General features: G+C 40.2%; 3 protein-coding genes across 3 annotated transcripts in view; all 3 read left to right on the top strand.

Annotated features, from left to right (window-relative positions):
* Nucleotides 1-8,852, top strand: LOC135524675 (survival motor neuron protein-like). The gene is made up of 10 exons (XM_064952416.1): nucleotides 1-167; nucleotides 710-835; nucleotides 1,346-1,450; nucleotides 1,550-1,732; nucleotides 5,939-6,133; nucleotides 6,637-6,762; nucleotides 6,950-7,093; nucleotides 7,309-7,470; nucleotides 7,923-7,986; nucleotides 8,296-8,852. The coding sequence occupies exons 1-9, from the start codon at nucleotides 120-122 to the stop codon at nucleotides 7,983-7,985; spliced, it is 1,152 nt and encodes a 383-aa protein (XP_064808488.1). The 5' UTR covers nucleotides 1-119; the 3' UTR covers nucleotide 7,986; nucleotides 8,296-8,852.
* An 880-nt stretch (nucleotides 8,853-9,732) lies between these two features.
* cart1 (cocaine- and amphetamine-regulated transcript 1) lies at nucleotides 9,733-10,877 on the top strand. The gene is made up of 3 exons (XM_064952417.1): nucleotides 9,733-10,104; nucleotides 10,363-10,446; nucleotides 10,636-10,877. The coding sequence occupies exons 1-3, from the start codon at nucleotides 9,976-9,978 to the stop codon at nucleotides 10,747-10,749; spliced, it is 327 nt and encodes a 108-aa protein (XP_064808489.1). The 5' UTR covers nucleotides 9,733-9,975; the 3' UTR covers nucleotides 10,750-10,877.
* Nucleotides 10,878-11,421: 544 nt separating this feature from the next.
* The window catches only part of LOC135524674 (microtubule-associated protein 1B-like), a 52,089-nt gene continuing 47,734 nt past the window's right edge, over nucleotides 11,422-15,776 (top strand). Inside the window, exon 1 of the mRNA XM_064952415.1 lies at nucleotides 11,422-11,581. Coding sequence (XP_064808487.1) covers nucleotides 11,425-11,581 — 157 coding nt within the window. The 5' untranslated portion in view covers nucleotides 11,422-11,424. The remainder of the gene's footprint in view (nucleotides 11,582-15,776) is intronic.

The raw sequence follows: 15,776 nt of genomic DNA, 5'->3' as shown, positions 1-15,776 counted from the left end.
CATGGTGCGCTGCAGCTTTTGACACACTCGCGGGAATTTAATGTAATCAATGCTTTTGTTTCTACATTTGAAACAACCTACAATAAGTCAATACGTGTGTTTCATTCAACTTAACAGTTATGGCTGAATGTCCAGCAAGTATTGTATTGCGAAGTGAAGGAGTCGAGGTAAGGGTTTTATAGCATAGCTAGCAAGCTATCTCCCTTCACCAAGATGATGATGAGGCTAGCTAACGTTAGCCACCGATGAAGTTGACGGCTGGCCGTGCCACCGTCAACGGCTAGCTAGCTAGGTACTTTCTTATTAAATTAGCATTGATTTTAGTTTCTGTTTTGATGTAGAATAAATGGTATGTGGTTACTGACAACTCGGCACTGGTAAAGTCTTATAACGAAGCCCTTCAAACATTTCGGGTAAAGTTTGACAAGTATATTAGTGGGTGGATAAGCTCCTTCCCCTATATGTGGTTAAGATAGAGTTAGTGTAGTGCAGACTGCAGATCCATGTATTAAAAAAAACCCCATCTAAATACATGGCTCTGGTGTAGTTTGTTACTTAGCTAAAACATTTTATTCAGGAGAATAAATGGAAAGGGAAACACCATGAGATTTTCTCCCTTGTGAATCGATGGTGGTTGGAATGGCTTGAAACCCAAAACAATACATGAATATCAACCTAATGACTCTCATTTGTTTCATTCATCCTTCAGAGCTCAAACATCGAAAAAGAGAGTGTCACGAAGCTTCTCCCCAATATACAGAAACTGTTTGAGTCAGAACTGTCTGAATCTTGTGTGCCAAGTCTGGAAACAGTTGACTCGAGGACAAACTCAAAGGTAGTCAATAGATGGAACACAAATGTTTTTGTTGTGTGTAGGCTTGAAGCTTTTCCTCATGATTTTTGGTCTCGGATTCTCTTAATGCTATGTGGTCAGATGGCCCCTTCGAAGTCACAAGATATACTCCTTGTGAACTGATGATGGGGACATTGGTGGGCATGTGTTAAAACCGAAAACAACTAGGCCTCGTGTGAATGTCTCCATATTTTCTTCAGTAGAACAATGATCCAATAAGAAATCCTGAATCATTTCCTTTGTCTTTGTTTCATCCTTCAGAGCTGTAACAAGAAACTGTCTGAATCATAACTGTTAGGCTATATGGAAGAATACAATTTGTGGCATGTGGTCAGAGGATGGTCCCTTCCATGTCATGAAATTGACCCCTTATGAACTGATGATGAGAGAGATGTCCTCAAACCAAATACAATTAACATGGAATGTCTTAATCAGAAGAACAATTTTCCAATACTGAATCCTGAATAATCTCCTTTCATCTTTATCCTTCAGAGCGATGAAAAGGAGAGCGATGAGAAGCTTGCAGACAATCCACAGAAACTCTCTGAATCTTGTGTGCCAAGTAAGGGACCGTTTGACCCAAAGGCAAACTTAAAGGTAATCAGTTAGTCTATAGATGGAAGACTGACATTTTTGTGGTGTATAAAGCTTGAATCTTTTTCTTAATGCGCTTTCTATCTGTGATTCTTTGAGCAGTGGGAGATAGGGTCCCACTGCAAGGCTGTGTGGTCACAGGATGGGCGGGTTTATCCTGCCACCCTGGTCTGGTTGGAGGGAGAGCGCTGCAAGGTGAAGTTTGACAACTATGGAAACGAGGAAGAGATGGACCTGAGCGCCATGCTACCTGAAGCTGCTGACCAGCCCCGGAAGGAGAAACGGGTGAGCCATAGGCAATGGTGTTGTACGGTATACTGAAACTAGAACATGATAAACAGTTTATCATTAGAATTTGTATTACTTTCGGTACCTCTGTCAAATGTATGTCACCTGGTCTACTGATTGAGAGAGGATCAGGTCTGTTCCCTTATAGCTCGAGAGCACCGTGCCTGCTCCACTTACTCACGGCTAGCTCTAGCCTGACATGCGGAACCACTTATGCTGCACAAAAGTTAACACATTTGAATAATAAAACATGGCACGTAGACATTTTGAAACCACTAATTACTGTTCCCAAAACAATGTCCATTACAGGCTAGAACACTACAGTGCAAGAAGATACCGGTAGCATCCAGCTTTGTAGGTTACCTTTCCTTGCTTGCTTACACTGAAGCCAACATCAATTCACTACCCTAGTCCCTTGTTTGGAATAATATGCAAACCACAATGCAAAATATTGCTGATTGTCACCAAAAACTGTTTTCATTCGCTTTGTCTCCCAGTCAAGAACATCTTTGCCCTAGCCTCAAACTGACTTTGTGTGTGAATGACATCATGGGTCTTAAAGAGACAGTGCACACTTTTATAAAATAAGTGATTGCTTCTATGCAAATGTTGTTGATCGAACAATAACAAAAGTCCCAAATGGAAGGTAAACAGATTATATTTCATCTGTTGCCTCATAAAGTCAGCCAAAACAAGATTGATAACTCAATGCATGCACACACTCATTGAGTATGCATTCACCTGTATTGTGAATAGGCCTAGGCTACATCTTGATTTACCTAGTATAACAACAAAGATTTACCATTATAATAAATTATTACCATTATGTAGTTTGATGAGTAAAAAACAAAGTTAAATTGATAAATGGATACATTCCAAAGTAAAAAACCAAATAGGCCTAGCATGAATGTCTCCATGTTTTCATCAGAAGAACAATGGTCCAATAACAAATCCTGAATTATTTCCTTTGTCTTTGTTTAATTCTTTAGAGCTGTAATGATGAAAAATAGAGGGATGAGAAGCATGGAGACAACCCATCGAAACTGTCTGAATCAAAACTGTTAGGCTATTTGGAAGAATACGAATTGTGGGATATGGTCCCTTCCCTGTTAAGAAATGTACCCCTTGTTAATTGATGGGAGAGATGTCCTCAAACCAAAAACAAATAACACGAATGTCTTAATCCGAAGAACAATTTCCAACATTGAATCCTGAGTAATCTCCTTTGTTTCATCTTTATCTTTCAGAGCAATGAAAAGGAGAGCGATGAGAAGCTTGCAGACAATCCACAGAAACGTTTTTTATTTATTTAACCTTTATTTAACCAGGAAGGGCTCATTGAGATTAAAATCTCTTTTTCAAGAGCGCCCTGGCCAAGATAGGCAGCACCAAGTCATTACAAAAAAATTACAGACAGACAACATGAAAAAATACTAGTAATCTAGTAAAAACCATTGAATTCACAAGAGTATAAAACAGCAAATTAAAAACATTGACAGGTCAGGGAATCAGCCTCAAAATCCTTCATCAGTGATTTAAAAACACCAATTCACAAGTTCTTCCAGTTTAAAAGTATTTTGTAAGGTGTTCCAAGACGATGGCGCAGAGTACATAAAAGCCTGTTTACCAAATTCAGTTGGGAATTTGGAACAGTTAGCAGGATAAAGTCCAGCGAATGAAGAGAGAACCCACCACATTTTGGGAAAAATAAAAATGCACAAATAAAAAGATAGTAAACCTAGAGAAGGCCAGCCAACCCTGGTATACAAAGTGCAGTGGCGCGTAAGGGTTTTGCAGGTTAAAATACATCTCAAAGTGCCATGGTAAAGAGTGTCAATTGATGTCAAACACATTCATATATAAAATATCCCAGTAGTCTAGTAAAGGCATAAATGTAGCTGATACTAGCCTCCTTCTGGCTTCAAAAGAAAAACAGGCCTTATTCCTAAAATAAATCCCAATTTCAGCTTCGATTCTTTTGTAAATTGTTGAATATGCAATTTAAAAGAGAGGCCATCATTAATTAAAATTCCAAGATATTTATATGAGGTTACAACCTCAATCACCTTGCCCTGACAGGTAGTAATAGGTGAAAGGTTTATAGGTTTATAGGTCTATTTCTTGCATTAGAAAACACCATTAGTTTAGTTTTGTCAGTATTGAGGATAAGCTTCAATTGACACAAGTTATGTTGAACAGTATAAAAAGCAGTTTGCAAGTTCTGGAAAGCTTTTGTAAGAGACGAGGCACAACAGTAAATAACAGTATCATCAGCATAAAAATGAAGTTGTGCATTTTGGACATTTTTGTCTAAATAATTTATATAAATAGTGAATAAGAGAGGACCAAGTACAGAGCCTTGGGGCACACCATTCAAGACAGATAATTTAACAGGCATCAGCCCATCAAATTGAGTGCACTGAGTTCTATCAGACAGATAGTTAGCACAGGCGCGCAAATCTGATATCAACTTTGGAGGGGACAATTACATAAAATTTTCTCAAGAGCAATTCCTGAGGGGGACACCAAAAGTAGTGCTGTAACACAGCCTACGTTGTAATATGTTAAATGTAGTGTAACGACCCTAGGTTTATAAGAGTGAAAATCGACCCTGCCGCACGAGCATGCTTTTGCGGCACAGTCGATAGCGCGCCGGACCTCGGGCTAGAAGGTCGAGGATTTGAGACCTGCTCCCTGTTGTTTCATTACATTGGTGTCAGAAGTGGGATCGGACCTTGCATCCACGACAGTTCGTGTGCTTGGCCGGTGAGCGCGTTCCTGTAAGACGTAGAGTCGCAAGCTCGCGCGAGGGTGCGCTCTTTGAAAGAACCATAATCACTACTACTGGATAATTGATAGGTACAGTAGTTAACTGAATGGTTGTCCCAACTTGTTTAAATCATTATAATACTACTACTACTAATAGTTATAGCACTTTTCCTTATCAGTCCAGTATGTACCTGGTTAAATAAAGGTGAAATAAAAAATTCAAAAACTTCCCTGGCGACAATTTAGCTTTTGCAACGAGACCATTAAATATATTTAATGAGGGTGTAGTTCTGTTCAGTTTATCGCTAACCTTATCACAGGGACTTTGAAGCACTACAGCGGCATGCTGATCTTGGAATAAACTGAAGATAGCAAAGATTCCATCTTTAATGACGCCACAAATTGAATAGGTACTAGCTAGCTTGACAGTCAATGTTTGCTTTAGTTTGCGCGCTAGCTCTGCAAATTCAGCTAGTGTGGGGACCCTGCCAACATAAAAAAAAACATTGATATGGAGCGATTGACTGGATTAACCTCACGTCAGTTACGTGCATTGAGTGTCTTTCGGACAGTACGTGCATTGAGTGTCTTTCGGACAGTAGATACGAACCCTCTATTACCTTGTCAGCTAAAGAACAAGCAGTGGATCAAACCATTGTGAGTCAAAGGACGGGGGGGTCGCAATCTTTTGAAACGTAAAAAACGCGCTATTAAGTGTCTATAATCAGCACAAGTACTTTCATTGCATATTATTCATATTATTGAAAATACATAGGTATGTTTACAGTGATATATTGGGGGTACAAATCATATTTTTCCCAGGATGGGTGGGTCGTGTCCCCCCTGGGATTTCTGCCTATGAGTTAGCAAACCATGTAACTGCATGCCCCGAAAGACCTACACTCGACAATCTCTGCCTTAGTATAGCATGATCAACTGTATCAAAAGCCTTAGAGAGATCAATAAAAAGTGAGACACAGTGCTGATTTTTGTCAATGGCTTCAGTGATATCATTTAAAACCTTCATGGCTGCTGTAATTGCGCTATGCTTCTTCCTGAAGCCCGATTGGTACATTGATAAAATATAGTTAGTAAATAAAAACTCTTTTAGCTGTTCACTTACAAGGGTTTCAAGTATTTTCACCAGGGGTGACAGCTTTGAGATTGGCCTATAATTATTTAAGAGTTGAAACTCTCAGAAACTGATGTGCCAAATAAGGGACCGGTTGACCCAAAGGAAAACTCAAAAGTAATCAGTTAGACTATACGGGAGAAAGATTTTTGGGATGTGGTCAGCGGATGGCCTCTTCCAAGTCATGAGATTCACTCTTGTAAATTGATGAAGGGAGGAATATCTTAAAACCACTGGTCTACTACCTGGTCTATTAAATGTATTTTCCCCTTATGGTGTGTATGTATGGCATTGTGTACCAGGTGTGGATGCTGGGTTCCCGGTGCCGTGCTGTGTACTCAGAGGATGGCCTGGTCTACCCAGCGGTGCTGGTGTGGATGAGAGGGGAACGCTGCCGGGTGAAGTTTGAAGGCTACGGGAATGAGGAGGAGCTGGAGCTGAGCACCCTGCTATCGCCAGATGACCTGGGACGACACTGTGGAAGAGCTACTGCCAAGGTGCAACAAGGGGTCAAACTTCACTTGAACCCTCATTTATGTGGCCTTTATGACAGACTCCAGACGGTTCAAGTAAAGTTTGATGGTAAGATGTTTCAAACTTTAAAGATGCAGTATGCAGAAATCATTCCGCCATTTCCTGGTTGCTAAAATACAAATAGTTTGCCTTGTTTCAGTTTGTGACAAAACAAGCAAGTATAGCGAATCATTGTACCATCTAAACCATCGTGAAATATATTTTCCAATAACCAAAAGTAAAGTATTTTTGCTGTTTGAAGCTGGCATACAAAAACTAAAGTAAAATACGCAACAACAAAAAAACATAAGAACGGAAAGCATTGAAATAGTGGATATAGAACAGATCTACGGCTTCTTAGAATTGCTTTCAATGAGAATTATATATCTATGACACATTTCTATGTACATTTTGTCGGGTTACCTGAAAACTTCCATATTGAAGCACTGCGTGGGTCAGCCCAGTAAGGCAAGTTTCTCACTTCTAGGCTGTGGAAGGGTTCAGGTCCACTAGTAACAACAGCGCAGACTGGAAGAAGGATAGAGAGTGGAGGACACCTCAACAAGAGGGACAAGAGGAGCCTTCCTCACCTCGACCACCTGAGTTTGCTCCAGTGAGTCTGGGTGCTATTCTCTCTTTGAGGACGTCTGGAATACATTGTTGACACGTGGTTATGCTTTACTGATGTCTGATGTTTACAGATAAGGACGTTTGCATTGAAATATGTCAGACTTGTCCACTATGGCATGTCCCAAACTACACATTGTGATATTTGTATGTTTCTCTCTGTGTTGTTTCAGGGAAAAGGCTTTAACCTTGGCAATGAGCAGGGGAATAAGAAGAAGCCAAGTAGTCGGAAAGAGGAACCAAAAGGCCGGAGTCGGGAACCAAATGATCACCCGTTTCCTTTTTTTCCTCCAGTGCCACCGCCCAATGGGTCTTTGGTGAGGCTGTTTGCTGTGTGTGTGTTTCTTACCTACATGTCTATCTTCAACCTGTGTGAGACTGGCTACCTCAAGCCTGTACATCCAGCAAGAGTAATGTTATTTAATGTCTGTGATATGTTGTGGTTGTGTTTAAAAATATTAGATCTTCAAAGTTTGTATGAGTATTGGTGTATTGCTGGTGTAATAATGTATAATGGTATATTCTCCTCCAGGACTTCCTGTCACTCCTGCCGCCTCCTCCACCTCCACCGTGTGTATGGCCCCCCCGAACAGGGCTGGTGGATGCTGGCGATGGGCTAGGCTCGTCCGTTACAGACTTATCCAGCATGCTGCTCTCCTGGTACCTGTGTGGCTACCACACTGGCTGCTACATGGTTAGCAAGAGCCTCTTCCATTTCTAGACCATTTGTTTCTATTGATGGAAACGCTGCTATGTTCATAGGTTCTATTGCCGTGTTCAAAACAACTCGGAAATCTCTGACTTCAGAGGAACTATGAAAAATAAAATAAATAAATGAGCTCTGACTGGGGAAAAATCGATTTTAACGGTCATCCAACTCGGGATTCCAACTTGGGGACTTGGGCCTCTTTCTAGAGCTCCGACCTGAATATCACTGATGACGTGATTTGACCTCATATTTTTCCAGTTGTTTTGAACGCGGCAACTGTCAATGTCAAAACTCCCCATTTAACATTTCAGAGTCTCATATGGGATATGACGTCCACCTTAAAATCTCCTTCAATCTCTTATCAGATCATGATTTAATTACTACTAAAGGAAACTGATTTCGTAATGATATATGGAACGTTACTTTTTGGTACTTAGGCAATGCAGCAGACAGCGGCAAGTCACAAGAGGGCTCAAAAAGAGAAACGGGCAGAGGAATAAGGTCAAGTGATCTTTCATGTGGTTTCAATTCCAACTCACTAACTCAACTGCTTTATCAAACGATAATTGTAATATTTTAATTGGAGGAACCGGGATAGCTCTAACGTATATCGATCTATAGCAATTGATTTATAACGGTAGGTCTATTTTGGAACTTACAGAAGTGAAGGCCTACATTTTGCAGTCACTGAAGATTGTAGACTGAATAAATATCTTATGATGATATATATTAGTACCTACAGGAGGATTCTACAGGTAGGCTATGTACTATTAAGTGCTCATAACTGTCTTCCTGCCTTTTCCCTTTCAGGTTGGCTTAAGACCCTAGAATGGGGAAGAAGACGAAAAGAGCTGTTTTCTTGAAACAGGACGAGTTCCAAAGACTGAATGTTCTTGTACTACACAGAGGTAGTCCAGTTGGGGCTCTGTGTCTGATGCATTGCAGTTGTTGGGTTTTTTTCTTACTGAAGATGGGTGTCGTGACCAGAAGATGATTATGGATAGGGGTATGGTGTTAAGGGTACGGTGACCCTAGCTCATCAAGCTGTTAACTCAGCACTTCCAAGAGGCTTTTTGGGAGGATATTTTTACTTTGACGTTTTTGGCACTTTATTTTTTTTTTTTACTGTTGGAAAAAGCTTTTCCAATGTTTGTTCGTTTTTTTTGGAGGGGGGGGGGGAGAAAATAATGGGACAGCTAGTTTATGGTCAAGTGGAGAAAAAAAATGAATGAATTGTTAAGCCTGCTTTTTTTTTTAAAATGTCCGTTTAAGTTCATTTTGGGAGTTTATTTTATTACTGTACATTTGAAATATGTTTGGATTTTTTATTTATTTTTATTTTTCAAGAAAACATTTATTCAACCAAATTGCATCTCTTGGCATTTCTTATACATGTTTTATGTAGATAAAATGTAATGGTTGAAAATAATTGCAAATGTAATATTGGACTGTAGGTTTTTGGATGTCACAAACCACCCCCGCATGGTTTCATCTCCTCACCTTAACCCTGAGCTTCACCACATGGTTTTCTTCAGCACATAAGAACTATAGTGTCAATATTAGACCAAATAATTAAACCATGTTTCTCGGAAATGTCTATTGAGTAGGGAGTAGTAAAATGTTTATACTTTATAACACACAAAGGTTTAGCATGCTGTTTTTCATTTGCATCAAGTATATATGTGCAGCCTAAATGCAGAAAATGTGGTTGAAATGATTTGAATCTAAAATCAAACAAACCCTCACCAGTCACCATAAAATGTATATTTTGTATCGTCTATCTCTGTGGGTGACGCAGTGTTCTGGGTATGACACTGGGTCAATTGGAACACACCTTGGGTCAAGGATGAGGTTATGCGCACAAGAGGAGATGGGAAGCAGACCTGGTTTGACGTAGATGGTCAAAAGATCAGATGACACGTAGGACCCTCAAAATAGCAGTGATTTAGAATCTATTGGGAATTTGAATACTGAAGTTAAGATACAGGCAGTTTTTTTTTTGTAAAGGGTCCTTAGCAGTAAAGCTGTGAGATTTATATGGATTTGGTCTAGGATGCACAATAGCTGCTAATATTGCCAACAACTCAAAATGTGCTGTTGTGATTTTCACAGCCTATGTGTTCTTAATAAAGAACATTGAAGCCTCCTTAATTCTTATTTTGGGGCTTCAACTTCTTCATTCCCTGGAGGGAATACCTTTATGGAAATGCCATTTTGCCAGACAAAATGCCAGAGTTCAGTTCGTTATGTTCCCCTTTAAAAATAGCGTGTACACGTGTTTATACTTTTGCTATTTGAACACATTTGCCCGGAAATGTTACATGTCAAATAATTCGATAATTTCAGTGTTATGAATATTGCAGCAGATGATGTCAAAGCAACGTATAAAGCCTTGGTCCAGGTTGTCTGCCAGCCAGAATACTAGCCTAGACCTACTGATTCGCCTGCTTTGCTATCAACTTCCAATCAGGTTCCGCGCGTTTCAGCACCATGGTCGGCAGCCTTCTCCTCATCCTCTGCGCTACCTGCTCGGTGTTGGTGGTGCTGGCCAGCTCACACGACTTTCTGGAAACACGCTCCCCTGAAGACCCCATAAAGACACAAGAAGAACAAGAATTGGTGAGATAAAAACATACTCATTCGCAAAAAAAATAAAATAATTTTAAGGGTTTTAAAAGGTACATTGCTCAATAACTTGGACGGATGGTTTTGAGGTATATCAATTCACACATCATGCGCACATTGATTGCTCAAATAGACGCTAATACACACCTCATAATGGTGAAACTTAGATTGGCGATATGTTTATAGTCTGCCATTGCAGACAGAGAATAGATATGAACATGTCAAACTAAACATGTTTCTTCTACTCTATAGTTTGAAGCTTTACAAGAGGTTCTTGAAAAACTACAGAGTAAGCAGATGCCGGCCTATGAGAAGAAGTTGGGTTGGGTTCCCATGGTAAGGAATAGTTTTAGGATTGACTTAATTGAAATGGAATTATTTTGTAGAAACTTGGTAAGACATGTCTGAACATGGACATTTTTATATTTTGCGTGACCATTATTCTGTGTGTTATTTTAAAGTAGGCTCCAATCGACCAATCTACAGCAAAAATAAATGTAGGCTGTATGTTCTCTGTGTTGGCAGTGTGATGCTGATGCGGGTCAGCAATGTGCAGTTCGCAAAGGTGCAAGAATTGGGAAGTTGTGCGAGTGTCCACGGGGAACATCTTGCAACTTCTCCATCCTCAAATGCTTTTAGGGAATCGAGGACGACAGCTACCATCGGGATGACTCAATGTTGTATGAGGACAAATAGTGTATTCTCAAATCTTGCTGTTTTAGATATGTAAATGTGTAAGAATGGAATAAACATAACTTTTTTGAAGACCTCTGAAGACTTCCTGCTTGAACGGATTTTTTTGTAGGGAGTAATGCAACAATGATATGTCACATCTCTGCATTGAAATTGGAGACATGAGAAGTAACTGGCTCCACAGGGGCAACAGACATTTCGAGAAGCAACAGATTTTCATTGGAGAAAGGGAAACCACCTGAGTAACAACTGATAATAATGAATATGATAATTGCAACAGATGATCTCAAAGCGAGTATAACATCTTGGTCCAGGTTGTCAATAATAATGAATAATGATATTAATTATATCGTATAACAGCGTATTATCCTATAATAATTAGGTTACCATAATAATCGTAATAGGCCTTAATATGAGATTTTTGGCAAACTATTTGAGACTTTATTTCCGATTTATGTTTAGAGAATATACTTGAATATGAGTTTATTTACTGTAGTTACGGTACCTTTATCCCTGACCACAGGGATCCGATTGGTCTGGAAAGTGTCAATCTACAGAGTTTCCGCCCTATACATAAAGTAGGGGCGTCTCTGTATGGCATTATTTGACAAACTTTTCAACATGGCGACACAACAAACTGAAGAGGTGGAAGCAATGGAAAATGTGAACCGAACTTTGCATCCTGGCTTCAGCAACGACAAGTATTCCCTGCTTGTCATTGTCGGTGAACATAGTCGGACTGGACTTGTGGACTACGTGGTTGCAGAGATAGAGAGAGGTAAATGTGGCCCATTTTATGTCTGTCGAATTATGAATTAGCGCCTGCCCGCGGTTTCTTCTGTCCTGACTTGGCTCGAGCTATAGCTCGGTTAGCACAGGTGATTGTCTAGGCACATATTGTACTGTACTACTCAACCTTTAAGTATACGTCGTCAACCAGTGGTTCTAACTAATTGCAAATCAACGCACAAATCGGGGAATTGGTAATTGACTTTGAAATATCACACTAGTCTCGTGAATGTATGCAACATTTCCTCGACAAAGCAGGGGCGTCATGCATTCCCAAAATCTGAGGGGGCACAAAGTGTGAGGATGGTTGGGTTGAGGGTCAGGGTATGTCTGAAGGGGGGGCTAGGCCTCCTGTCCGAAAGTTTGGAAAAATGCAATATTCTCCACCACCTGAAATGGCTTTTTCCTACAATTTACAGCCATAATCCATAAGGTGTGGAAACACTTTGTTGCTTTTATAGATTTAGTCTGTGGCTTTGTCTGCTTGCTATGTCTTGCTTGTCCTATGTTGCTCTGTGTGTACTCACTGCTCATTGATTGTCTGTATTGTAATTGTTTTTAATAACCTGCCCAGGGACTGCGGTTGAAAATGACTAGCACTTTTACTGAAACATTGATTAATGTGCACTGTAACTGTAAAAATATAATTAAGCATTATAATTGTGTTTATTTTATGTCAAAAAGGTATATTTTCCTGCATCTCAAAGCATCTCTCGAGCGGTCTGTATCCTCTTGACAGGTGTTTCTTTTTTTTAAAGAAACTAAAAATGCTTCTCTGTGTGTCTGCTAAAATCTGGGTCAGATATTAAAAGGAATGTGAGCCTTAGGATGCGTTCTTAAATTGTTTTACTATTAAATTGTTGTTGTCAGCAGCACAGTTAGTTACTAACGCTCCAGATAACGAAACAGCCTAACCTGCTCTGCTCTGCTAGGGAAAGTAAAATGGTCAGAGTGAGATGTTCTCTCATTTGTTTCTGGAAATAGCTAGCAAGCTAGCCAACTTTAGCCATTTGGCATGGGTGCTTGACTGTCATTGTGAGATCAGAACACTCAGATCAAACCTACTTCTCGGCCAGATCGTCCAGTGTGCGCTCTGAGAGGGTAACACTCTAAATTTACGAATGGACAATCCAACAACACTCCGAATTTACGAATGCCCAGAGTGCACTCTGAGCACACAATGGCACTCCAGAATGAATGTATGAATTCATCCTTATTCAGTATTTTTTTAAATTATATTATTGCTTGCTTTTCTAAAGTCTACTAAATTTGCCAGAAGGCATGCCAACTAAGATAGTTAGACAAGCTAGCTACTTTAACTTGATTGATAGCTTGAAATTGCTTCTTGGTAGCTAGGTTGAGGTTGGAAGGTTGGAAACCTATCTGGGCTAGGTAAAGGCAACTTCATAAAATTGCTAGGTGGCTTGTAGTGTTACAGATATAAATATTTTTAAACGGGACCAATCTGAGGGGGCACTTGCCCCCTATGGGTGCTACACCTCTGTGACCAAGTACATAATCAAATATGATGCCACATGGAACCCTGTTTTCAGCAGACAGAAAATGGAAAGATGAGGGAGATGGAAGCCAGTAAGGGATAACAACAAAGATTTTGGATCTACTAGAGATGGTTAGCAGTGGGCCCCTGCATTGTGTGTTAGTGTAAGATCACAAAACAAAATTGACTTAACACCATGGTGTAGTTGAATGAATCATATTAACGATATGTAAATATTAGGCTATTAGCATACACATCTAGCTAGTTATGCTGAGGTCATCGTCTTGTACAGACTAGCCTTACCAGCCACACTGCAGATCACTCTTTTATCCCATGGCAGCAATCCCACCGAAGAGTGGAGGATACAGATGTTGAGCCCTATCTAAGGAGAATAACAGCTTTTGCCTCAGTTTCTAAGGACATTGCAAAATGGTGTGATGTTTGTTAACTAGACTTAACATATTGAGCAGGGGAAGATACTTTTTAGATTACATTAGTCTAGTTTTTACCATTGCGCAGTGTTTATCTTGCTTGGATGTTGTATCTTCCTCATCCCTTTAAGACAACTTGTTTTTAGAGAGGTTTATCTTGGCTTGCATCCCTAAGATGCACTGTGTTTTTAATGACGTCTGTCCGGTTCAAAGATGCCACTGTGCTGGACTTCTGGAGGGTTCTCACTGGGAAGAACTCCACTGTGCACTGACTGCTTCAGGGTCAACACATCATTGTAAAGGTTTTGCCTTTCGAGACCACTCAGGACCTCAGGGTCCTCTGGTCTAACACAAAATCATCAGGGTCATCGTCAGGTGAATGCACCAAGCAACACAGAAAGGGAGTGCTTTTTTTCTCGAGCTTCCAAGTGTTTTTTTTATGTGTTTTTTTTTCTCCAAAGGGAGTCTTCTTGCTGTTTGTTTTAGTTTAGTTACGAACATGCAACCTTACACGGAACCCAAAATGGCTGCGCACGAGCGCCATTGTGCATACATTTATTTTGTCCCCCCACACCAAAAGCGATCACGGCATGCAGGTTAAAATATCAAAACAAACCCTGAACCAATTATATTAATTTGGGTACAGGTCAAAAAGCATAGCAAATTTATCCTATTTAGCTAGCTTTCTGTTGCTAGCTAATTTGTCCTGGGATATAAACATTGAGTTGTTATTTTACCTGAAATGCACAAGGTCCTCTACTCCACCAATTAATCCATACACAAAATGGTCAACTGAATCGTTTCTAGCCATCCCTCTTCCTTCCAGGCTTTTTCTTTTGACGTTTTCTTTTGCGAATGGCAAGTTTCATTGCTTAGGTACATTACCGCCATTGACCTCGTTTCTTTCAGTCACCCACGTGGGTATAACCAATGAGGAGATGGCACTTGGGTACCTGCTTCTATAAACCAATGAGATAGGAGAGGCAGGACTTGCAGCGCGATCTGCGTCAGAAATAGAACTGATTTCTATTTTAGCCCTTGGCAACACAGACGCTCGTTGGCAGTGCGAGCAGTGTGGGTGCAATAATTGAATAACACAGATTTCTACATTTTATTTTGCAATGCTCGCACATGCGATGTGTGCGGTCACCTGTTAGCATTTGTCATAGTGTTGCATTATTAGCTCTGACTAGTAGACACAGTTTGTAGTAAGCTTTAACCACTCCAATGCTAGCTTGTATCACTAAAACATCACTACAAGCCTCTTGCTTGTAGTTTAGGATCTTTTGCACTCGTGCTTCAGTGAATATTAGGAAATTATATTCCCAAATGTCAACATCCTGATTTGTGTGTCACTCCTGTGTAGCGTTAGAGTTAATGGAAGCATATGAGATTGCCATCGCATTGGGCTAATTGGAAAATAAGTAACAAATTAAATGGGGATTTGATTTACATGCTTTTTGCGTAGGCTTTAAGACTCTGCTGCTACATTTAGCATGTTCTCGTTCTAATAGTTTCCCCATGCTCACCAACATTACTTGATTCCCATCAATTCATGCAAGTTGGTGACTTGTGTACCATTACAGGAATTTACCACAAATGTCAATGAATTGTTTTGTGCTATAATTGTCTTGTCGTTCCATGTGATGGAATGGTGAAGTCTCTCTGACTCCCAGCTCTGGGCTTGTAGAAGCCAGAAGGCCTGAGAGCCCAGCCCACACTGCAGAGCATAAATAATGCAGCCCATTTACTTCAGCTTGGATTCATCAGAGTGGAAGTGTCTTCTTCGGCAGGATGTACATGTTGGTTCCTCCGCCACACTTTTAGTGTTGGGCTATTCAGAGTTAGTTATCACTGTCCAGACAGACTCCATCAAGCCTACAGTCCAGAGGTGAGAAAGTGCTACCCAGAATACCCTGGATTGCTTGCTAGGAGAGTGTGGTCCTTAAATGCAGGCGTTAGGTAAGTTGTCAGTCACAGTCAATGTTGTCAGCCATTTGTGACTAGTTTCAGGAAACTAGGTGTACTAGGTCACTACTTCACAGAAGAGACTTTTTTTATTATATCAAAATGCGTTTTTTGGCAGAAATGCCTTCTGGAAGATGTGAACTTTAATGTGTCTTAATAACAGACCTGTATGCCATCTATGAATAAAATTGTTAAATTACTAGCCTAGTTGGTTTAGCCGCAGAAAAAGGCTGCAACCTTCCCGCTAGCCATGAATAGCTGAGATCATTTTTGGGCTGGACATGCTG

The sequence above is a fragment of the Oncorhynchus masou genome, chromosome 31, assembly GCF_036934945.1.
Source record: "Oncorhynchus masou masou isolate Uvic2021 chromosome 31, UVic_Omas_1.1, whole genome shotgun sequence".
Lineage (NCBI taxonomy): Eukaryota > Metazoa > Chordata > Actinopteri > Salmoniformes > Salmonidae > Oncorhynchus > Oncorhynchus masou.
This window is presented reverse-complemented; position numbering and strand designations above follow the sequence as displayed.